The sequence below is a fragment of the Solanum stenotomum genome, chromosome 7, assembly GCF_019186545.1.
Source record: "Solanum stenotomum isolate F172 chromosome 7, ASM1918654v1, whole genome shotgun sequence".
NCBI classification, from domain to species: Eukaryota; Viridiplantae; Streptophyta; class Magnoliopsida; order Solanales; family Solanaceae; genus Solanum; species Solanum stenotomum.
Window position 1 is genome coordinate 7,571,846 of NC_064288.1, and position 24,364 is coordinate 7,596,209.

Sequence of the window (24,364 nt, forward strand, 5' to 3'; positions counted from 1 at the left end):
TGGAGTGAATGAACAAAACAAATTTATTACTCAACAATCGGTTGGTGTGAGTTAAAGTGACTATGTGTTGGTGAGAATAATAAATTTTATGTCGGTGAGAATAATAAATTTTAAAAAGTAATGATAGGATTATAAATTTTATTTACATATGAAATAAATGGTTAGTAGATATAAATGTGGGGTTGTTTCAACAAAATATAAGCTTGTGGATCAATTTTTGTATAAAAATATCTCAAATCATGATATGGAATTCCCATATAATTCATATCATGGTTTTTGGATAATATGGAATCACATCTCATGATATGGAATCAGCATAAAATCGCATGTCCAAACGCTGATTCCATCTCACGATACCATATCGTGATATGGTATCGCATGGCCAAATACCTACATAGTATTAGTACTATTTAGATATGTTTAAATATTTTTGGGTATATAGTAAATGCCGAATTTCTTGTCGACTAATTTTTGTATCTACTTATTCAAATTTTAAACCTCTTAGTGAAACTTTTCTTAGCCACTGCATATATATCCTTACACTGTAAAATATTAGAGATGTAATATTATTAACTACTCCTTTGATTCTTTTTTCTGTGTTTTAGTTTTGACTGGACACAAAATTTAAAAATCTATTAAAATAAAAAAATTTTGTAATCTTTTATATATATATATATATATATATATATATATATTTTAATATTATAACCTTAGACATATAATTTATTTCTATGTATCATTAAGAGTAAAACGAAAAAATGTTCGAATTAAATTATTTTGGAACCAAACATTAAAATTGTGTTCTTTTTAACGATTTAATTAATTTGGTTTCACAATTCAACATAATATCAAATAACATTTGGGATTCAAAATGAAAAAGCAAAAACCAAATATTTATATGTTCACTTTAAAAGATAAAACCTTTAAAAAAATTGGTCGCACAATTTTAAATTCTAGAAAGTACTAGAAATTGGATAACATGGAAATTTCATAGTATTTGATACCTGTCTTAGTAATTTGGCCAAACAAGCGTGCACCACATTTTACTAGTGTCCACATCAGACTTGCATTATAACTAGTTCTATAAATAGACAATATTATTATCTTCTAAGTTATATGATTAATTCCTTCTCCAACTATTTATTCCATTCTCCACAACATTTGGAAGAAATATAATTAAGATCAAATTAAAGTCATCATCATGAGTTCTAACGTTGTACCTGTTCCAAATGAAGAAAATATTATTATTATTTCTCAACATGACCAAAACAAATTACACAAAACCAAACTTTCCTTTATTGATATTGTCTCATTTCTTAAGGAAATAATAGCCAAATTGGATATCAAGAAAGTTATACATAGTGTCAAAGTTGGTATTGCTTTAGTATTGGTATCACTTTTGTACTTGCTTGATCCTCTATTCCAAAAAGTAGGACAAAATGCTATGTGGGCTATTATAACTGTGATTGTCGTCTTTGAATTCTTCATAGGTTTGTTTTGATAGTGTAAAAATTGTTTATACTACTATCTGTATATATAAGTTAAATTTATCTGATAGTGTAGCATGTTGTCCGAGCAGGTGCTACACTAAGCAAAGGGATAAACCGAGCGATTGGTACCGTATTGGGCGGAGGATTGGGATGTTTGGCTGCAACCTTAGCTGATGAAAGTGGTGAAATTGGTGGTGCCTTAGTTGTTGGCATCTCTGTCACTATCATTGGTAGTTAACAATACTTTCATGACCTCAACACTATTTTAGCTAGGTTAAGTCCGCTTTATTTTTCAGATTATTAATTTAACTTATTTTGAACAGTTATACGTGGTTATCTATCAAGGTGATAACCTGAACAATAATTATATATAACTGACCCTAATAAGTAAGATTAGTAACCTAAAAAATAAAGCTGATAACAAAGGCAAAGCTAGTAAGGGGCTAAGGGATCATTTGAACCCCAAAGCAAAATCGACCTGTAGCTACTCCCTTTTTAGAGAATCGTACGTGATACTTACACTGCTTAATTATATATATACATAAAATATAAATTATATTTTACGTATATATAGTAGATGTTGAATTCCCTTCCAACTTCTTTGTATGTCTACTTTTTCATATTTTGAACCATCGTAATGAATGAAAATCCTGACTCCGCCTTTACTGAGATAACCTACAATAATAATAAAGGAATCTAACAACGGTAATGCAGTCAATGAGTCTAGTTAACCTCTCTATTATTATTATTTTACTGCTATATGGAAGAAATGTTATTATTGAGAACATATATCATATTACATAACATAAAGGTCATTTAAAGATAAAAACTTACGATTATAATTAAATGTTGTTATAGAAAATGACTGTTACGTTGTATGATGGAACAGGTGTTGGTGCAACATACTCGAGGTTGATACCAAGTGTGAAGAAGAAATATGACTATGGAGTTTTGATATTTATATTAACATTCAGTTTAGTAGTAGTATCAGGTGTTAGAGCAGACAAAATAATGAAGTTGGCTGAAGAGAGACTGTCCAACATTGTGATGGGCTTTGCTGTTTGCATATTTACAAGTTTCATATATCCCATTTGGGCTGGTGATGAACTTCATTTCTCCACTGCAACTAAGTTTGATAAACTTGCCACTTCTATCCAAGGTAATAATAATAATTAAGTTTACTTAAAAGAAACATGGACAATTTATATCCAACCAACTTTAGCAGGTGTTTCGTCGTAGATTTCAAATATTTTTCGCTCTTTTTTGGAATATATAGAGTTGGAGTTGATATATTTGAAACAATGTTCATGCTTCAATGTAGTACTTTAAAAGTGAAAAGTGAGTCGGAAATATTTTCTAAATTTGAAATATAACTTCAAAATTGAATTTGGACTTTTTACGACAAAATACCAACTTTCAAATAAAATAAAACAAAATATTTCAAAAAAAAAGTACTCCCTCTGTTTAAAAAAGAATGACTTGCTTTTCTTTTTAGTATGTTTCAAAAAGATTGACCTTTTCCTTTTTTTGGTAACATTTTAATTTCACATTTCCACATGACATGTTTAAGGACACAAGATTAAAGGATAATTTTATACATTTGACATAACTTTATTTAAGAACCACAAGATTCAAAAGACTTCTTTATTTTCTTAAACTCCGTATCAAGTTAAACTAGGCCACTCTTTTTGAAACGGAGAAAGTAAATAATTTTTATCGTCAAGAAACGGGTCCTTTGGTATTATCAAATTCCTTAAGATAAAAGAAAAAGAAGAACAAATACAAATATACATGTGGTATAATTAAGTCATGACAAAATCTACATAATTAATACTACAATTTTGATAAAATTTCCTAATAGTATCTTAATTATTGCTAGTGGTTTTAAAACAATATAAAGAATTTTTATACAATCAAAATATCTTTTTCCCGATTGCTAATTTAACTTATTATAAACAGTTACATGCAGTTATTTTTAATTAGATCATATTTTATAGAATAATTAAACTCGTTTATTTAATGTGTTTATTCTTATTAATAATTTCAGGGTGCTTAGAGGAATATTTTGTGATAGCCAATGATGAGGAAAAAAAGGCAACAATTGACATCAGTGGATGCAAATCAGTGATGCACTCCAAGTCTAGTGATGAGTCATTGGTATAATAATAATAATCAACAATTACTCGCTCTATACCAAAGTTAAAATCTTACTAGGAAATCCATTATCTTGGATATATTTTATTTTTGTTATAATAATTAAAAAATGTGAAATATTTCAGGCAAATTTTGCAAAGTGGGAACCTTGGCATGGAAAATTTGGATTTTTTTATCCATGGGAAAAGTATTTGAATATTGGAGAAGTTTTAAGGGAACTTGCAGCAATGATCATCTCATTTAAAGGATGCATTCAATCAGTCAGACAGGTGAAAGATAAATACTCCAAGATATAATTTATTTTTCATTTTCAAAATAGTATAAAAAAAAAAAGGAAAATTATATGAAATAGCAAACTATTAATTCAAATTAAATGTTATAGCCATAGTTTATTTTAATTGTAATTCGCAGCAAACATCCCATTTTTTTGCCATCTGATTTGTTATACAATTAGCCATTTTCGGTATACAATTAGCCATTTTATACATAAAATGCGTTTGTGTTTGTATAAAACGAGAAAAAAGTGTATATACAAATACGTATATTTTTATCCTATACACTTATAATTATACAAATACAGATCTTATTATACAAATTACAATGTATAAATAAATTTATACAAAACAGAACAATTTGTATAAAACTGGATGTTTCTAGCGAATTATACAAATCAAAAGCTCCATAACAAACATAAAATTTGCTATGGAGCGCAATTATGCAAACTATAGCTATAACATACAAATATGATTTTTATGTTTGTTATATGTGAAAGTTTCTCTAAAAAATGTTTAAGAAAATTAACCATGACTAAAAAATTAATTTAATTGACCATTAAAGGAGTAAAGTGACAAAAATCAAATACACCCTCTAGTCTCAAATAATACTAGTTGTTTTGACAAATTAAATTTAGTTCGAAATATTTAATATTAAGACAAATAAAAAATCATTTTGTGAATTTTAATTTATTCTGGATAATGAAAGTAATGAAAGATTAATTAAGTGAGACATTAAATGGAGATAAAAGATCATTTATAAGCAACAAGTGTTCATCAAAAACACATGTCACTATAAAATCGTAAGACCATGTATAATGGAGATAAAATATCATTTATAAGCAATAAGTGTTCACCAAAAACACATGTCACTGTAAAATCGTAAGACCATGTATGGGGTTGACATCTATCAAGTGTCAGAAAATCAAGAAAATTAGTAACCTGATGAAAGGGGAGCTAAATGACTTAGATCAATTCAATTAGAAACTCATCGTCTATTTTCTTTATTCAAACCTTTAACAGCATGAAAGAAAATCATTGTTCAACTCTTTGACAATATGAAAAAATCTAAAGCTCTAGCCTTCCTCTCTAACTATATAAGGGATGGAAATGTGAAGACCTTTGTAGTCCCTTCTTTACTATATGTGCAAAGATCTTACAAGACATGTAATATAACCATATGTTTCTTGTTTCAAGTTAATCACTTCATTTCTTTCATATATCAACTCATTTTCATTTATTTGTCGTTAAATTACTCGTAACTAATATAATTTCTCTTTGATACTATGCAGTTGTCCCCAACGGAAAGAGACAGCATAAGAGAGCCATGCGAGAAAATAGGGTTGTCACTAGCAACAATTTTGATGGAACTTGGAGATAGCATAAGAGACATGAAAATATGTCGTGCCAAAAGTTTGATAACACAATGCATGAGAGAAGAGCTAAGCCTCCTTGTAAACTTAGACAATAATAATAATTCGACTGATAATGAAAGTACTCTTGGATTGGCCAGCTTTATTTTTCAAATTTTAGAGATGGTGGACAAGGTTGAATTGTTGGCTACCAAGGTGGAAGAACTTGGTGAAATTGCTCACTTTCACAACAAGAAACTTGATGTGTAACTATAATATATAAGTGAATATATGCCAATTCCTTTTCAATCTTCTCTTCTTTAACTTCCCAATTGAAATATAATTATTGTCTTGTGATTGTTTGAGTGTTAGTCGACTGTAATTGATCAACATCAATGTTATTGATTGAATTGACAATATTAGGAGCACTACATTATTAATATTTTTGATAGTTACTTGAGGAGGCATGTTCTATTTTTAAGATTATTTCTGTAAGTATAGAAACTGGGAACTTTTTCTTATCTCCCTGTTGAGGTTGAATTATTGAAGAACCGGAATCTATGTCGAGTTGATGAGACTTAGTATTCAGTCTGTGATAGTACTGTTGTAACAACTTTACAACCTATGCGTGCAACTCAACATTAGACGCATTATCACCATTATATTATTCTAAGAAGTAACATGATTCCCCATTTAGATTCCTATTAATTAATTAAGTCTTGCCTGACAGTTTTCAAGATAACAACCATTTGATAAGAAATACGGCTTTGATGGTGCCCAACTTCAGACTATATATAGCATCCTTTCAGGATTAGATGTCTTGAGTGTTGAAATTTAATTAGAAATCGTTGAGGACCGGGGGTGGGCCTCAAGGAACGACTCCTCAAGGTTCAGGAGTATGGGGGAGGAGGGCCTCGGGGCAAGGCGCCTCGAGGTCCGGGGAGGGGCAAGGCACCTCGAGATTTAGGGGGAGGGGGAGGAGGGGGAGGGGTCTGCAGCTCCTTGACTTTACCTTGATCCATAAGGCTCCACCCATGGAGTCGTACCTTGACATTTAACCCCTAAACCATTCATTCTAAGTATGAGAAGCAAATTTTACGACTCTAATCCTTACGACAAGCTCTAGTAGGTGTTACATTTTTCCTTCTTTGGGGCTCGTTTGAACTTCAAAATGCACCCTTTTCCCCTTGGAATCAACTCACGTCATTAATAAGGTCGTAATAGACATCTATGAAAATTTTCAGCAAAAAACAAGATGGATTCCTGAATCACCAAAAAATCAATGGACTAGCACACGAAAATTGGTAAAATCTAGTTTTTCCTGCTTTGGGGATCGTTTGAACTTGAAAATGTGTCATGTTGCCCCTTGGGACAACTCTAAAGCTCTAGCCTTCCTCTCTATCTGTATAAGGGATGGAAATGCGAAGGCCTTTGCTATCCCTTCTTTACTATATGTGCGAAGATCTTACAAGACATGTAATATGACCATATGTTTCTTGTTTCAAGTTAATCACTTTATTTCTTTCATATATCAACTCATTTTCATTTATTTGTCGTTAAATTACTCGTAACTAATATAATTTCTCTTTGATACTACGCAGTCATCCCCAACGGAAAGAGACAGCATAAGAGAGCCATGCGAGAAAATAGGGTTGTCACTAGCAACAATTTTGATGGAACTTGGAGATAGCATAAGAGACATGAAAAGATGTAGTGCCAAAAATTTGATAACACAATGCATGAGAGAAGAGCTAAGCCTCCTTGTAAACTTAGACAATAATAATAATTCGACTGATAATGAAAGTACTCTTGGATTGGCTAGCTTTATTTTTCAAATTTTAGAGATGGTGGACAAGGTTGAATTGTTGGCTACCAAGGTGGAAGAACTTGGTGAAATTGCTCATTTTCACAACAAGAAACTTGATGTGTAACTATGATATATAAGTGAATATATTCCAATTCCTTTTCAATTTTCTTTTCTTTAACTTCCCAATTGAAATATAATTATTGTCTTTAAGCCCTTTAGATCATGCGTACATAATTACACTCTTGAACGAAAATTAAAGTCATTTTTGTCGTAAACATTTTTGTATCAAAAGAATGGCGAGAAAATTGTCTAAAGCCCCCTCAAATAATACCTGAAATCCCAACTACACACTTCAACTTCACGGGTGTCCTATTACCCCCTGAACTATTTAAAATATGTGGCACAGTGAGTTCACTCACCTTCTCTATGCCTCCACGACCATCACATTCATTGAATTCACCATGGAATTTCATTATTCCTCTTGATTCTAGAATTTTGATTATTCAATTTGTGCATGAAATTAGGAAATTTTGAAACCAGCTTTTTAGTAATATTATTAAAATTGTAAATCATCATGCCTAACCACATGGACAAATGGGTTGGAAAACTCTTATCTTGATTTTTGGTGCCCTAGTTTAATAATTTAAATTCAAGTTCAGAAAGAATTTTGGATTGTCAACGAAACCCATATGTGATTTTGAAAATAGAAATGAAAAGATCCACTGGTATGTATCCATTACCTCAATTTGAAGAATTCGACAAATTCATCCATGAAAATAAATTGAGTATCAATCAAATAGTGGATGAAACGATTAGGAATAAAATTCTCGCCAGATTTTACCTTTCAAAATTGTTGTTGCGGTCATCGATGATGAAAACATGAAACATATCGTCAATTCCTCCAAAATTTGAGTTTTTTTTTATATATCAAAGGTTTAAGACTTGATAATATTGATGGTAGGAAGGAAGAAGTGAGTTGGGTTGATTGATAAACTTTTGATGTTTGTAAGGAAGATGAAAATGGTGGAAAGAAAACAAAGTGTGTACTTGACTTGAAAAAAGACCTAAACCCTGCCGCCATTGTCAAACTATTTTTCCTGTAGTTATGACTACCATGGATGCTGGCCAACCCTCAATGGAGGTTGGTCAACCTGCTATACCTAATAAACCTTCATATGCAAGCTCTTTAATGCCCACGAATTCAAACTCTAAGCCAATTCAGCTGAAACCAATAACCTATCTTCATGGAGAACCGATCGTCCTATGAGAGCAGGAAGAGGTAGAACAGATGATTATCAATGAGAACCTTGAATTTGCAGTCATTGGAAAGTTCTCGTATGGATGGCCAGACATACAAGAGTTGAGAAAATTGATCCCGAAGCAATGCGAACTGAAAGGAGAATGCAAGATTGGGCTATTAAGCAACAGGCATATAATGATACAGGCGACATTATTAGAAGATTATGTGCACTTATTATCAAAGCCTGCCTTCTATATTACACAGAGGATCTGGTCTTTCCCTATGAGAACCTTGAAGTGGGATCCAATGTTCAATTCGGAAGAAGAGACAACTACAGCGATCACATAGATTTCTTTCCCTTCACTTCCTCCAAATTTCTTTGGGAAGGAAGCCGTTCTTTCCCTGGCAGCAACCATTGGAAAACCTCTACAGGTGTACATGGCGACAAGGAACCAGACAAGACCTAGTTGTGCAAGGGTGAAAATAGAGGTGGATCTTTTAAGGGATTTTCCCAAACGAATAAAAATAGGCATGAGGCGATTAAATGGAGAGGTAATGGAGAAGTGGGTGAAAATCAAGTATGATTACGTCCCCAAATATTGTAAAACTTGCATGATACAAGGACATGACGAACAACAGTGTTACGTGGAACACCCAGAATTATATCCAACAAAGAAGAAGGAGGAACAAAAGACAAAAGTTGTTGATGGACATAAGGATGAAACAATAAATGAAATGGTGAAGGGTAACAATGAAGGGGAAGAAAACATCAAACAAGACAAGGAGGAATGGATTCTAGAACAAAGAAATAAAAAGAAAGGATGGAAGAAACAACTTGAACAAGTTTGGGCCAAGGTACAAGTTCCAATAGTTAACCAATTTGGAGCACTGGAAGCAACAAAAAAGGACTGTGGAGTAGATGTAGAGGTAGAAGAGAAAGGAGACAGGGAAGAGGATAAAAAAGAAACCTCAAAGGGTTGGGTAGAGAGATCATTTGAGAATAAAGTTTCAACACCAAGAATACAAAGTAGTTATATCAACAGAGACAAAGGCAGTAACATGCATACCCCTGAAAAGAGAACAAGATCAATGGAAACATCAGGCAAAGTGGGAGTGAGATTTCGCAGTGTGGATCATGATGGTACACAAGAAATGGGTGACACTTCACAAAGGCATCGAACAACAGTAGCAGAGAGTAAGGATAATGAAAGACTGTTGGTGGTGAATGTAGATGAATTGCCTTTTAAGGAGGCTCCTGATTTAATTGATGAATCAGAGGAGGAAATAAGTCATAGGAAGGATAGGGAAAAGGAAGATGCTTTGGAGTACAACATACAACAAATTAGTAAGGCATGAGATCTATCGCCTAGACACACCAATAGCTTAAAGGCAAAGAAAGGACGACCCACCATTCCTCTCCAAGTCAAAACAAGAAGCAGTAAGGACTGATCTTCCAGTAGTGATCAATGATTGAAAAGGTCATTTTCTGGAATATTAGATCGGTTAACACCCAGAATTCTTTTGGGAGGATAATGGATCTAAACAGGAGACATCATTACTCATTCATAGCTTTAATGGACCTTTTCAGGACCCATCAGAGTTAAAACATTTTAAAAATAAATTGGGATTCGATAAGGCCCTGGCAAATTGTTCTGGGAAAATTTGGACTTTCTGGAGAGATGATTGGGAGGGCACTGTCATGATGGATTCAATTTAACAGTTAACCTTGAAGTTCTATAATAATAATTTTTGCTACATTATTTCCTCAGTATATGCTAGATGTAGTTCGGTGGAAAGACTGGAAATATGGGAAGAATTAGCTAACATTGCTGAAGATGTTCATGTTCCATGGATGGTGGGTGGCGATTTTAATGTAATTTTAAAGGAGGAGGAAAAATTAGGTGGTTTAGCTTTTACCCAACATGAAGCAATGGATTTCGCTCATTGTATAAATAGTTGTGCCTTATCGGAGGTAACCTTAATGGACGAATTGAAGATGACTGCATATTAAAAAGATTGGACAGAATCTTGGTGAATCATGAGTTCTTGGCAACATTCCCGTCCACAGAAGTTCATCATCTTATTAGACAGGTGTCACGGACTTAGAGTCTCACTAATGCTCCGTGCGGCTCTTGACAACTTACTCACGAATCTTTCACGATCTTGTAAGCTCAAGTAAGCCCTTTGAAACTAAGATCGCTAAGAGGATGAAAAAGAAGACTTAGAGAATTTTGGAAGAAGGCTTATATTGCTTGGAAGAATGCTTTATAAGTTGTTTGGAGGCTTACAACTTTCTTGGTGCCTAGAAAATGAGAGGCACCTCTATTTATACTAACACCTAGGGACTAAAGTGCAATTTAAAATTACTTTACAAGTCCCTAGACTATTTAAACTTTTGTCCCTCTCTAGAAATCTCTACACTTTCTAGGAATTTCTAAGGTTTTCCAAGAAAATATCTAAGGCATTCTAGAGAATTCTAAGGAAGGACCTAGGGATTTCTAAGCCTTCTTGAAAACTCTAAGGGCTTCTAGAGTTCTCTATAAACCTCTCCATAACTCTAGACTCTTCCGCCCCTATCCGACTGCAAAATTTGATTGTGAAGTGGCGGGACGTGACACATGGATCTGATCATGCCCCTCTTCATGTGATTTGCAAGACAACCACGGAGTCCGTCATCAAACCGTTTAGATTTTAAAATTTTTGGACTATGCATCAACAATTCAATAGTATAGTACAACAAAATTGGGCTATTGATTTCGTGGGTAGTTCGTTTATGGAGTTTCAAGCCAAACTGAGGATAGTGAAGAGAGCTTTGATAACATGGAGTATAAAGGTTTTTGGCAATATTTTTCAGCAGATTGCGACAATAGAGAATGTTATTAGAATAAAAGAAACTCAGCTTGAGATGAATCCTTCTGCTAAAAATAGAGCGGCTTTAAGTCGAATGGAAGCTAAATTAAAGAAATATCTTAAGATTGAGGAGGAGTACTGGAAACAAAAGGCATGAATAAGATGGTTTATTCATGGAGTTCGGAATACCAAAATTTTTCACTCTGACGTGAAAGGTAGAAGGAAAAAGCTACATTTAACAGAGATTAGTAATGATCTAGGTGAAGTTGTACAAACTAATCACTAGATGGGAGAGGCAGCCATNGTAAAAGGTAGAAGGAAAAAGCTATATTTAACAGAGATTAATAATGATCTGGGTGAAGTTGTACAAACTAATCACCAGATGGGAGAGGCAGTCATATCCTTTTTTACAAAGCAGTTTACAAAAGAAGGTGACATCCATGATTTTTCAATGATAAACCATATTCTTAGTTTGATCACAGAAGGTGAAAATGAGGAGATGGTTAAGCTACATTCGCATGATGAAGTAAAAAAGGTAGTCTTTGAGTTAAATAGAGACAGTGCATGTGGACCAGATGGTTTTTCATGACTATTTTTTCAGAGTTGTTGGGAAATCATTGGGGAAGATATTACCAAACTAGTAAGAGCTTTCTTTTGTGGGCAGGAGCTACCCAAATTCATCACTCATACTAATCTAGTTTTACTCCCCATGAAAGAGGAGGTAAAGACCTTTTCAAATCTTTGACCCATTAGTTTTAGTTGTTTCATCAATAAAGTAATCTCAAGGATGTTACACGATAGAATGATAGAAGTGCTTCCAAAGATAATATCCCCAACCCAATCAGGTTTCGTGAAGGGCAGAAGCATCACTAAAAATGTGCTATTGGCTCAAGAAATAATCATGGATATAGACAAAAAAAATCAAAATATTAACGTGTGGTGAAGTTGGATATGGCTAAAGCATATGACAGAGTGTCTTGGGTATTTCTAACGAAGGTCCTGAGAAAGTTTGGTTTTTCGGAGATCATCATAGACATGGTTTGGAGATTGGTTTTTAGCAACTGGTATTCGGTACTAATCAACGGGCAATCCAATGGTTTTGTTGGTTCTTCCAAGGGGTTTAAACAGGGTGATCCACTATCTCCTACTTTATTCATTATTGCAGCGGAGGTGTTGGCTAGAGGTCTGAACAGTTTGCACAAGGATAGAAACTTTAAGGGATATGGCATGCCTAGGTGGAGCCCAGAAATAAACCACTTATCCTATGCAGATGATACTATTTTATTCTGCTCAGGGGACAGAATATCAGTGATAAAAATGATTGTGGTATTGAGAGAATATGAAGGATTTTGGGTCAACTGGTAAACAAAGCAAAGAGCTCCTTTTATTTACATAAGAAAACGCAGTTAATAGTTACAATAAGGTTGAGAAGATTGACTAGGATAAGGCAAAGAAATTTTCCTATCACCTATCTAGGATGTCCAATTTTTTATGGAAAGAAGAATAAGAGCTACTTTGAGGAGTTGATAAGGAAAATTGCGGGAAGAATCCTACTATGGCAGAATAGGCTTCTCTCTTTTGGAGGTAAGTACACTCTAATCTATCATGTCCTTCAATCTCTTCTTGTGTACTTTTTTTCGGCAATGAATCCTCCCAAGTGTTTGATAAATCAGATTCACAAAAACTTTGCAAAGTTTTTCTGGGGCAGCTATAGTAGTCTGAAAGGAAAACACTGGGTTGCATGGGACGATATGTGCTTACCAAAAGAGGAATGAGGTTTGGGATTTAGGTCCTTGGATGAAGTTAATAATGCACTTTTTGCAAAACTCTGGTGGAATTTCAGGGTATCCATATCATCATTATGGAGCATAGGGAAACAATACTGCAAGAAACTACATCCTACCGTGGCAAAGTGTGTTGGAGCATCTCATGTATGGAAGAAAATGGTGGCTATGCGGATGAAATCGAACATGAAATTTGGTGGCAAGTAAAGGCTGGAAATTCCAGCTTTTGGTTTGATAACCTGACGAAACAAGGTGCTCTATACTTTACAGAAGGGGAATCTGCCGGGGAAGAGGAGATTGAGGTAAAAGAATTCTTTGAGAATGGCATATGGAAGATAGATAAATTGAGAGAATTTATTTCAGAAGAAATGACAGAGTATATCAATGAAAACATCAAGCCTGGTATGACTGAAACTCTGGATAAGGCTTGGTGGATGGGGAACTCGACATATGAATTCACTGTCAAATCTGCTTACCACTTAGTACGACATAAAAGAGACAAGATAGAGTGGAATAATTGTATGTGGTTAAACTGCTTGTCTTTTAAGATTTCCTTGTTCCTATGAAGAGTTTGGAAGAAAAGAATTGTCACTGATGACAACCTGAAAAGAATGAGGATGAATATAGTCTCTAAATGTTACTGTTGTGATAGTGGAGAAATGAAAACCATGACACATTTACGACTAACAGCTCCCATAGCTCAAAGGCTATAGAAGCAGTTTGCCTCGTGTGAAGGTATTATTATTGGAGGACAACAATTACATCAATTAATTTTCCAATGGTCGGAATATGATGGAAATCCTAAAGTACAACACATAATGAATGCCATTCCAACTATTGTCATGTGGGAACTCTGGGAAAGAAGGAATGCGAAGAGACATGACAAGGAAATTTCTTTCAACAAAATACTCACAATGTCAATTGACAGTACATCAGCTGATTAGAGCCAAATATCCTTGGCTAAGAAATGTTCCTTATCATTGGGCTGGAATGATTTATTTGCTTCAGAATTATAAATCGAATCTTTACTTTCATATTGTTAAGTGGGAGGCACCAGATAAAGGATGGGTCAGGTGCAATACAGATGGGGCAAGCAAAGGCAACCCGGGGGAGAGTTCATATGGTTTCTGTCTAAGAAATAGTACGGGGGATCTGTTATATGCTGAGGCGCAGAATATTGGTATAACTACAAACATGGAAGCAGAAATAATAGCTATGTGGAATGAATTAAAATATTGCAAAAGACAAGGCATCAGTAACATCATCTTAGAGACCGACTCTTTGAGCCTTAAGAATATGATTATGAGGGATTGGAAGATACCATGGAGCTTAACTGAGAAGATAGAGGAGATACATGAAATTATGGCTAACATACATATTGAGGTGATGCACATTTTCAGAGAAGCGAACCAATTAGCAAATTGCATTGCTAACTTAGCTATAAATCAAGTGGAGAAACAACACTATGACAGTTTTCATAATTTACCAAGTAGGGCAAGAAAGATTCTAAACATGGACAAACAACATACACCTACAATCAGAATCAGAACAAAAAGGATAAAACAGTCACCAACAAGATAAGCAAAAGAAGGATCACAAGTTCACATATTACCATTACAAACTAGTTTGTGGTCAGACCATTGGCAAAATAGGTACGCGAGATCTAACCAGCCTGAGCTATAACAGCTAACAAAAACAATAGAGTTACCAACAAAAACGAGAGTAAGATTGGTATGAAAGTTTTTGTGCACAGTGAGGAGAACTACAAGAAGGCAACTTGGATTTCTCTTTCTTTGTTTCAACTGCGCGAGAGGAAGGGAAGCCGATTAGTGATGACAAAGGAGGGGAAAGGGGAGCACTTATATGAAATGAGCATCACAATTATGGAGAAAGAGGAGAAATTGATACCTTTGATAGCCGATCAATACCAATACTTCTCTCTGAGATGGAGAACGTGGAAGACCCAAAAGCGAAGGAAAGTGAAGCTCCAGATGAAAGGCCATGGCAGAATCTTCAGCGGTGGATCTTAAAGATGAAAGAGGAAGGAGAAGTTGTTGCTCAATTTTTCAAAATTCCTAATTTCTAGAGCTGTCTTTTTTCACCTGAAGAGTGGTCTTGTTTGGACCCTCTTTTGTATATATTTGTTTCCTATTTTGTATAATGAGCTCATCTTGAGTCCATTATATCATCTTAATAAAGTAGGACCACAGGTCCAAATTTGATTTTTTTTAAAAAATGAAAATGGTGGAAAAAAAGATTAATCAATGGCAAAAAATGAAAGATTATCAAAGATTTGTAACTTTACCTTTCAATAATAAAACTTGAAATTTCATAACTGCACATTTCATTACTGTAAGCTTAAAACTTGAAATTTTCTCTTCAATGGCAGAAAAAGTTTCATCAAACAAATGTCAAGAAAAACGAAAAAGAAAAGAAGAAATGGGCTGGAAAGAGAAGAAAAAAAATATAAAAGGAAAGTAGAATAAAGAAAGAGATAATAGTTTTTTATTAAAAAAATAATATATATAACGTGGCAAGTGAGTGCATTCACTTTCTAACACAAATTTGGGTGTGACCTATTAGGGGGCTATATACTCCATTTTAAAAATGTATAGGAGGGTAATAGGACCCCCGTGAAGTAGTTGAAAATCCAATAATAGATTAAGGGGGCATTTGACTATTTTCTCAAAGAATGGCTAAATATTAATAGTCCAAGAGGAGGAATATTGGGGTCCAAAGTTCAGCCTTGAAGAAGATCAAAGTGGTGTAGAAAGAGGCTTTAAATCAGCCCAAAAGGAGGCCAATTCAGCCCTTAAGTGGAGCTAAAACTAGCAGCCCAAAAGGGGCTCAAAAGACATGACCAAGGCCCCCACAAAGTTCTTACTCCAACCACAATTATTATGATTTTAGTTTTGCCTTAGCCCCAGGCAAGAGTTTTATTTTATTAAGTTCTAGATTGTCTCTTTAGGGTTTTATTAGGGCTAACAGTCAACTTATTTATTCTATAAATAGTAGTTTTTTTCAATCATTAAAAAGACATTAGATTGATATCAATAATATTAGAGAGAGTTCTTTTTAACCTTTGTAACTTGTTCTTTGAGAATTTATCTTTATACATTTACTAGTTTCATAGTTTAAGATATGAGGTAATTTCTTCTTGTGATGTTTGTGATTTATTTTTGGTATTCTTTAGAAGGTGATTAGTTTATAAAATACTAATTGTTATCTTTAGTTACTCGTAAAGTGGTCAAGATCCGATGAATCTATTGTTTTGATACGTTTCTCAAGTAAAGTAGTTAGATTTAATCCATAAATCTATGTGTTGTTACTTGGATCATGTCAAGGCTTAGAACATTAAATCCTTGGAAAATCTTGGATCTTTTCTTTGAATTTTCATATCTTTTTTTATTTAGTTTCTGTTTTTTTTCTATAACAGCTTCTGCGCTCTAATTTACAACTATATTTTTATGCTCCCCTTAACCTCGTTGTTAACAAGTACTCTCGATGTCAAGAGTTCCAACTCCGTTGAAAATGTTAAATCAAAGATCCAAAACAAAGAAAGAATTCCCCCGAATCAACAAAGATAAGTATTTACTCGTACACTTGTTGATTACAATATTCAAAAGGAATTCACCCTTCATCTGGTCTTGAGTCTTTGTGGAGGTTATAGGGAAGATGAAGTTTATCCTATCATTGTTAGGACATACAACAGGGAGAAGTTTACCTTAGAAGTCAGGACCAGTTTTACAATTGAAAATGTGATAATAATGGTCCAAGAAAAAGGAGATTATAAAGATAGGCTACATATGCTATTAGATGGTCAATATCTAGAATATAAGAAGAGTCTTTTTAATTTTAATATTCGAAATAATTGGACACTCCATTTTACAGGACGATAAAAAGGTACATTATAGATCCTTGTTAGGAAGTTGACAGGGAAGACTATTTGTTTTAGAGAATTTTCAAACTATTAATAATGTAACACAAAGATTAAGAATAAATATAGTTTTGTGTACACTCCTCTATCAATTGGCTTTAGTCTCATTCATCAAAGATGTTCAAAAGATATGAGTTGTTTTAAAGTCAATGTTTAATCATGTCCAAAGCTTGCTCGGGTTAAAATAGATTAAATCAAGATGAGCTAAATAATGAAATATAACTCAATTTGTCGAATTAACTCAATTTTTATTATATCCTTTTGGTGATATTTATATATTTCTGAAATCAAATATCCGTCAACAAAGTCTTCCTTAATATGTCATATTATAAAATTTAATAACATGTATAGCTACAAATTAAAAATAGCTAATTAAGTATACTATCTATCTATGCATATCACATATTCATGTAAATATTTCATCACATTCTTTTTATTGTTTCCAAAAATGTAACTATTTTATATTTTACAATAATTTAATTTTAAAATTTTTGTTTCACTTCAATGACATGTTTATAATTATTTACTAATGTTATAATATATTTAAGACTTTTCTTTTTAAAAAAAAATTCTCAAATTTCATCTCTTGTTAAATACATTCAGATAAAATGATATAGAGAAAATAACATTTAAGAGATGGGAGGGAGTAAAAGATGAAACCTAAAAAATAATAATAAGCACTAAAAATGCAAAAGGAAACAAAAATAAAGATGTAGGAACTGAAGTGATTGAATTCAAACATCATATTCATAAAGCTCCATTTGAAAGTGTTACTAGGTGGCTTGATGAGCTCATTAGCCGTTATAGAAAAGCTCCATTGATGTAACTCCCAAAAATGTTTTTCTCCAAAAACAGATGAAATCAAAGGTTTTGTTTTCTTTTTCTTGATTTCATGTCTAAATTAAATGTATATATGTTTATGTTTGAATTAATATGATTTTTAATTTTTTTCTTTTACACTTTTAAAGGGAAATAAGTGGAAAAAGTTATGAATTTGATGAGATTGGGTTTCTGTAGTGATGAGAGATTGTGAATTTAGTTAATATATGGTTGATGCAATTAATTTTAGATTTTAATAGCTTAATTATGGTTTAACACAACTGATGAGCCTTCAAAGACTTCTATGACTGTCCCTCTATGCCTGAAAAAGAAAACGAATTGAAAGGTCAAACTAGCACACCTCAAAGAAAGTGTGGTAGAGATTTATATGAATGCTCTTCTATTTGATATTTAAAAGCCCAAATAAAAATTGTAACTATAGATAATGTGTTCCTTTTCTTTATCCTATTATATCCTTGTGTTCCAATACAATCCACTTGCTCTATTGATTGCCTTTTCTCATTGTTGTCATGATTAACAAAATATCACAACACTCGTTTCCAATAAAGTTGCATAGATTTTAACTATGCATAGTAGTCAACTTGATGTACAATAAGCTTACCAGGTATTATCAGACGAATAATGAACTTCTACTCTTTTTCCTTTTGCATCTTTTCCCAACTTCTGCAGTATCCAGTTAGCCTCTAAGAACTCATCCATTGTATTATTGTTTGTCTTCATACCACTGTGATGAATTATCATCAACCCAGGTTGATGCTTTTTCTCCAAAGGTTGGTGCTCTCTTTATTTTAGACTTCTACCCTTTAGCCATGCTTTTATCCTACTCTCCTGGAGAAGCCCAGGCATTTTGGTTTTCATGGAAAGGATTCTTGAACTTGAGCTTTAGCAGAGGTTTAGGATCTTTTCTCGTTGAATTTGATACTGAAGGTCATCACAAGAAGTCGTCCCAGCTTTGGCATGTTTTACAGAAGCTAATTTGTTGTCCCTTGTAGCAGGAACTTCTGTTCCAACCCTTGTAATAACACGACCGTTATTGCTTCTTTTCCCTAAGATACCAAAAGTCTTGAGTGGAGGATAAGGTCCAGATCTATCGGCAAATTTTCCACAAACTTTTGTAGGGAAATTAGTACCTTCTGAGCTAACTTTCTTGATATTTATTAAGTTGCTTTCTTTACCCCTATGATTTTGACCCTTTATTTGGTCCATATGATCCACCTTATGTCCTTCAGACACAAAAATGAGAGCCAAAAGAAAAGTTATTAACAAAACACTAAAAGTATGCTCCTAAAATCAACAAATACAATATTATCTTCTTTTCACACCCCCAATATTAAAAGTAAACAATATACAACACGTCTTACCTTCAATAACATAGAAAGTAAACAATTTACAACTCTTCAGATGCAAGTATTCACACAGAGGAAAGAATATCAACTAATGGAGCATAGAAATTAGAGAAGGAACACCATAGCAGAACAAGAATTGGAGAATTTAATCTTGTTGTTTTATGGTTTTGTGGTGGGATAATCTATAGGTCTATTATTCAATCTCTAGCAGAAATAATATATCTCAATACTAATTACTAGTCAAATAACAAGAGATAAACAACCTTAACCTTTTATTTTAGAATTACAAATACAATATTATCTTCTTTCCCCATTAAATGTGCATAATTATATGCTCTACATTGATCTGAAATCCATGTTGAGCTTTTGTTAAATAGTAGTAAGTACTATTTATTCATATTGTATATTTTTGAATATCCCCAGTATTCAATCTTAGATCAAATTTGCAAAAAGAAAGTACAACGCCTTTGCTCAAGAGCTCTGGTTTTGGAAAGTTCACATTTGGTATTAATTAGAAAGGAAGTAGAACAACATCGTACATTCCATCTCCAGAGATAGATAGCACGAGACCCGGTGGTGAAGAAATTCAATCCATTTATGGAATGCAGACTTGTCAAGATAAAAGCCAGGAGGAGTTGAGGTTTGAGGACTACCAGTTAGGTGATAAAGGTATTCTTAACTTGTTTTCTTATTTGTAGATACAAAGAAATCTACCTTGTATTCATTAACACTTTTTATACTTCATGGGCAAATTTGCAGGTCAGAAATATGGTTATTCATTTACTGTTTCCAGCGCACACAGGGATTTGGTGTTATCGACAACACGAGACCTTTCAAATCATCAGTATTTAACCAATCAACTGTTGATCAACCTTTTTATTCCAATTTTCCAAGTACATTTGCAGTGGAAAGAACATTCAAAATACTGTAAGTGTTTCTGAATAATATAAAAGGCACTTTGCGGTCTATAAAACCAGCGAAGCACTTCTATTATGGTGTTATACAGCTAAGTTGTTGCTACCCTTGCAGCCTCTGCTTTTTGTTCCTCTGCAGCCAGAAATGACTCCTAAAGTTGGAGCAGCACTTCCAACAACCAACGTTTCTCACCCATCAAATATGTACTTAGTGCAGTACGTCTTGCTCTTTTTGAAACTGATAGTATGTTGGATTATAACCATGTAACTAGTCCACCCGGCACCTGTTTATTTTGAGAAGGTGCTAGTTGCTTAGAAATTGGACAATAACCAAGTGTGAGTATCAAACTTTAACTATCGATTGTTTTACTTTACTGCATGTGTTATTAAATGCCTAATTCAAAGGTTAGACAGAGTCTCCATCTTCACAGGTAATCCAAGGTTCCAATTTCATATGAATTCCATCTTCACAGGTAATCCAAGTTTCAATTCCAATTGAATTCCTAATTTCATATTCTGCAGATACATCCATCCAAGTAATTAATCCTACGATTTATCTAACAATTCATGGATGAAACGACCACTAATCGCATAACCACTACTATGATTTTACAGTTGTGGTTGTATTTTGTGTCCAGTTTTTTAAACTAATTGAACAAAATATTATTTTGAAATCCGGTAAAGGCTTAAGGTTTTATTATTTTGTTCTTAATTTACACTTTTTTGTAGGTTTTACCGGATTCATTCTTATTCTTCACTTTCTTGTCTTTGTCGAGCAAATATTCTGCATCCTAGGTACTCAAACAGTATAGCTAATATTTTATTTTGTAAAAGTAGTTTCAACTCTGTTTTGCATTGTATGATTTTCACACCCTTCTTATTTAATGAGCAATTGATTGTATTGATTACCCTATTTTTTTAGGTTAATTAATGTTGATATATTGAAGTCTTGTGATTGTTTGAGTGTTAGTTGACTGTAATTGATCAACATCAATGTTATTGATTGAATTGACAATATTAGGAGCACTACATTATCAATATTTTTGATAGTTACTTGAGGAGGCATGTTCTATTTTTAAGATTATTTTTGTAAGTATAGAAACTAGGAACTTTTACTTATCTCCCTATTGAGGTTGAATTATTGAAGAACCGGAATCTATATCGAGTTGATGAGACTTAGTATTCAATCTGTGATAATACTGTTGTAACAATTTTACAACCTATGCGTGCAACTCAACATTAGACACATTATCACCATTATATGATTCTAAGAAGTAACATGATTCCCCATTTAGATTCCTAGTAATTAATTAAGTCTTGCCTAACAGTTTCCAAGATAACAGCCATTTGATAAGAAATATGACTTTGATGGTGCCCAACTTCAGACTATATATAGCATCCTTTCTGGATTAGATGTCTTGAGTGTTGAAATTTAATTAGAAATCGTTGAGGTCCGGGGGGTAGGCCTCAGGGAATCGGTGCCTCGAGGTCCGGGGAGGGGCAAGGCACCTCGAGATTTGGGGGGGAGGGGGAGGGGTCTGCAGCTCCTTGACTTGACCTTGATCCATAAGGCTCCACCCATGGAATCGTACCTTGACATTTAACCCTTAAACCATTCATTCTAAGTATGAGAAGCAAATTTTATGACTCTAACCCTTACGACAAGCTCTAGTAGGTGTTACATTTTTCCTTCTTTGTGGCTCGATTGAACTTCAAAATGCACCCGTTTCCCCCTCGAATCAACTCACGTCATTAATAAAGTCGTAATAGACGTCTATGAAAAATTTCAGCAAAAAACAAGATGGATTCCTGAATCACCAAAAAATCAATGGACTAGCACACGAAAATTGATAAAATCTGGTTTTTCCTGCTTTGGGAATCATTTGAACTTGAAAATGTGTCATGTTGCCCCTTGGGACAACTCACACCATTAATAATGTCGTAATGGAGGTCCATGCAAAATTTCGGCCAAAAACAAGTCAGAATCCTGAATCACCAAAACTCCATGGACTATGCGCACGAAAATTGGTAAAATTTAGTTTTTCCTTCTTTGGGGCTCATTTGAACTTGAAAATGCGTCTGCTTGCCCCTCGGGACTAAATCACGCCACTAAAAAGGTAGTAACGGACGTCCATGAAAAATTTTGGCCAAAAGCAAGTCATAGTCCCGAATCACCAAAAATTCATTGGACTATATAGCACACGATAATTGGTAAAATCTAATTTTTCATCCTTTGGAACTCGTTTGAACTTGAAAATGCGCCCGTTTGCCACTCGGGACCAACTAACACCATTAATAAGGTCGTAACAAACGTCCATGAAAAATTTCGTCCAAAAACAAGCCAAAATCTTGAATCACCGAAAATCCATGGACACATGAAAATCGGTAAAATATGGTTTTTCCTGATTTGGCGCTTGTTTGAACTTGAAAATGTGTTTGTTTTCCTCTCGGGAACTACTCACGTCATTGATAAGTCATTAATAAGGTGGTAACGGACGTCTATGAAAAATTTTGACAAGAAAAACACGGAATCCTAAATCACCAAAAATCTACAGACTATATATATAGCACACGATAATCGGTTAAATCTAATTTTTCCTGCTTTGGAGCTCGTTTGAACTTGAAAATGCGTATGCTTGCCCCTCGGGACCAACTCACATAATTAATAAGGTCGTAAAAGACGTCAATAAAAAAGTTCAGTAAAAAATAAGTCAGAATCTTGATATAGCACACGAAAATCTATAATATATGGTTTATCCTGCTATGGTGCTTGTTTGAACATGAAAATGCGTTTGTTTTCCTCTTCTGACCAACTCACGCCATTATTACGGTCGTAACGGACGTCCATAAAAAATTTCGGCAGAAAACAAGCCGAAATTTCGAATCACCAAAAATCCGTGGACAGTCATACACGAAAATTGGTAAAAATAAGTTTTTCCTGTTTTGGGGCTCGTTTGAACTTGAAAATGCGCTTGTTTGCCCCTCGAAACCAACTCATACCATTAATAAAGCCGTAACAGACATCCATGAAAAATTTCGACAAAAAACAAGACGGAATCCTAAATCACCAAGAGTCCATGGACTAACTCGATAAAATTTGGTTTTTTCTGCTTTGATGCTCGTTTAAACTTGAAATTACGCTCTTTTCTCCTCGAGACCAACTGACGCCATTAATTAGGTCGTATAAGATCGTAACGGTCGTCCATGAAAAATTTTGGCTAAAACTTAGCCGGAATCCTGAATGACCAAAAATATGTAGACTACTAGCACACGAAAATCTGGGTTTTCCTGCTTTGTGGCTCATTTGAACTTGAAAATGCACTTGTTTGCCCCTTGGTACTCACGATGATAACTTTCGGTAAAAAACAAGTTGGAATCCTGAATCACCAAAAATCCATGGACTGTAGCACTCGAAAATTGGTAAAATCTGGTTTTTCCTGCTTAGGGCTCATTTGAACTTGAAAATGCTCATGTTTTCCCCTCGAGACAACCTCACGCCATTCATAAGGTCGTAACGGACCTCCATGAAAAAGTTTGGCCAAAAACAAGCCAGAATACTTAATCACCAAAATTTCATGAGCACACAAAAATCAGTAAAATCTGGTTTTTTTTTGCTTTGTGGCACATTTGAACTTGAAAATGCGCATGTTTGCCCCTTGGGACCAACTCACGCCATTAATAGGTCGTAGGACGTCCATGAAAATTATTAGCCAAAAACAAGCCGAAATCCTGAATCACCAAAAATCCATGGACTAACACACGAAACTTGGTAAGATAGTTTTTCCTGCTTTGAGGCTCGTTTGAATTTGAAAGTGCGCATGTTTCCCCTCGGGACCAACTCACACCATTAATAAGGTCGTAACGAATGTCCATGATAAATTTTGGTCAAAAACAAGCCGGAATCCCAAATCACCAAGAATCCATAGACATAACAAACGAAAATCAGTAAAATTTGCTTTTTCCTACTTTAAGGCTTGTTTGAACTGAAAAATGCGTCTATTTGTCCCTCGGGACCAACTCACACCGTTAATAAGGTTGTAACGGACGTCCATACAAAATTTCGATAAAAAATAAGCAGTAATTTCGAATCACCAAAAATACATGGACTCTGGCTTTTTCTACTTTGGGGCTCGTTTGAAATTGAAAATTCACCTATTTTCTCCTCGGGACCAACTCACGCCATTAATAAGGTCGTAACGGACATTCATGAAAAACTTCGGCCCAAAATAAGTTGAAATCTTGAATCACCAAAAATGAATGGACTATGTAGCACACGTAAATCGGTAAAATGTGGTTGTTCTTTTTTCGGGCTCGTTGGAACTTGAAAATATGCTTGTTCGCCCCTTGGGACCAACTCACGTCATTAATAAGGTCGTAA

General features: G+C 34.0%; 2 protein-coding genes and 1 pseudogene across 5 annotated transcripts in view; 1 reads left to right on the forward strand and 2 right to left on the reverse strand.

Moving 5' to 3' along the window:
• The window catches only part of LOC125870605 (protein trichome birefringence-like 11), a 103,375-nt gene that overhangs the window by 70,814 nt on the left and 8,197 nt on the right, over nucleotides 1–24,364 (reverse strand). The window lies entirely within an intron of this gene.
• On the forward strand, nucleotides 1,145–7,199 carry LOC125870607 (aluminum-activated malate transporter 14-like). 2 transcript variants are annotated; one of them, XM_049551075.1, is made up of 7 exons: nucleotides 1,145–1,490; nucleotides 1,580–1,720; nucleotides 2,380–2,649; nucleotides 3,538–3,647; nucleotides 3,770–3,913; nucleotides 5,209–5,410; nucleotides 7,042–7,199. In XM_049551075.1, the coding sequence occupies exons 1-7, from the start codon at nucleotides 1,202–1,204 to the stop codon at nucleotides 7,197–7,199; spliced, it is 1,314 nt and encodes a 437-aa protein (XP_049407032.1). In that variant the 5' UTR covers nucleotides 1,145–1,201. The 2 variants fall into 2 exon arrangements, with proteins under 2 accessions (XP_049407032.1, XP_049407031.1); XM_049551074.1 differs by lacking the exon at nucleotides 5,209–5,410 and having other exon boundaries at nucleotides 6,870–7,199.
• LOC125871200 (uncharacterized) lies at nucleotides 17,967–18,946 on the reverse strand (annotated as a pseudogene).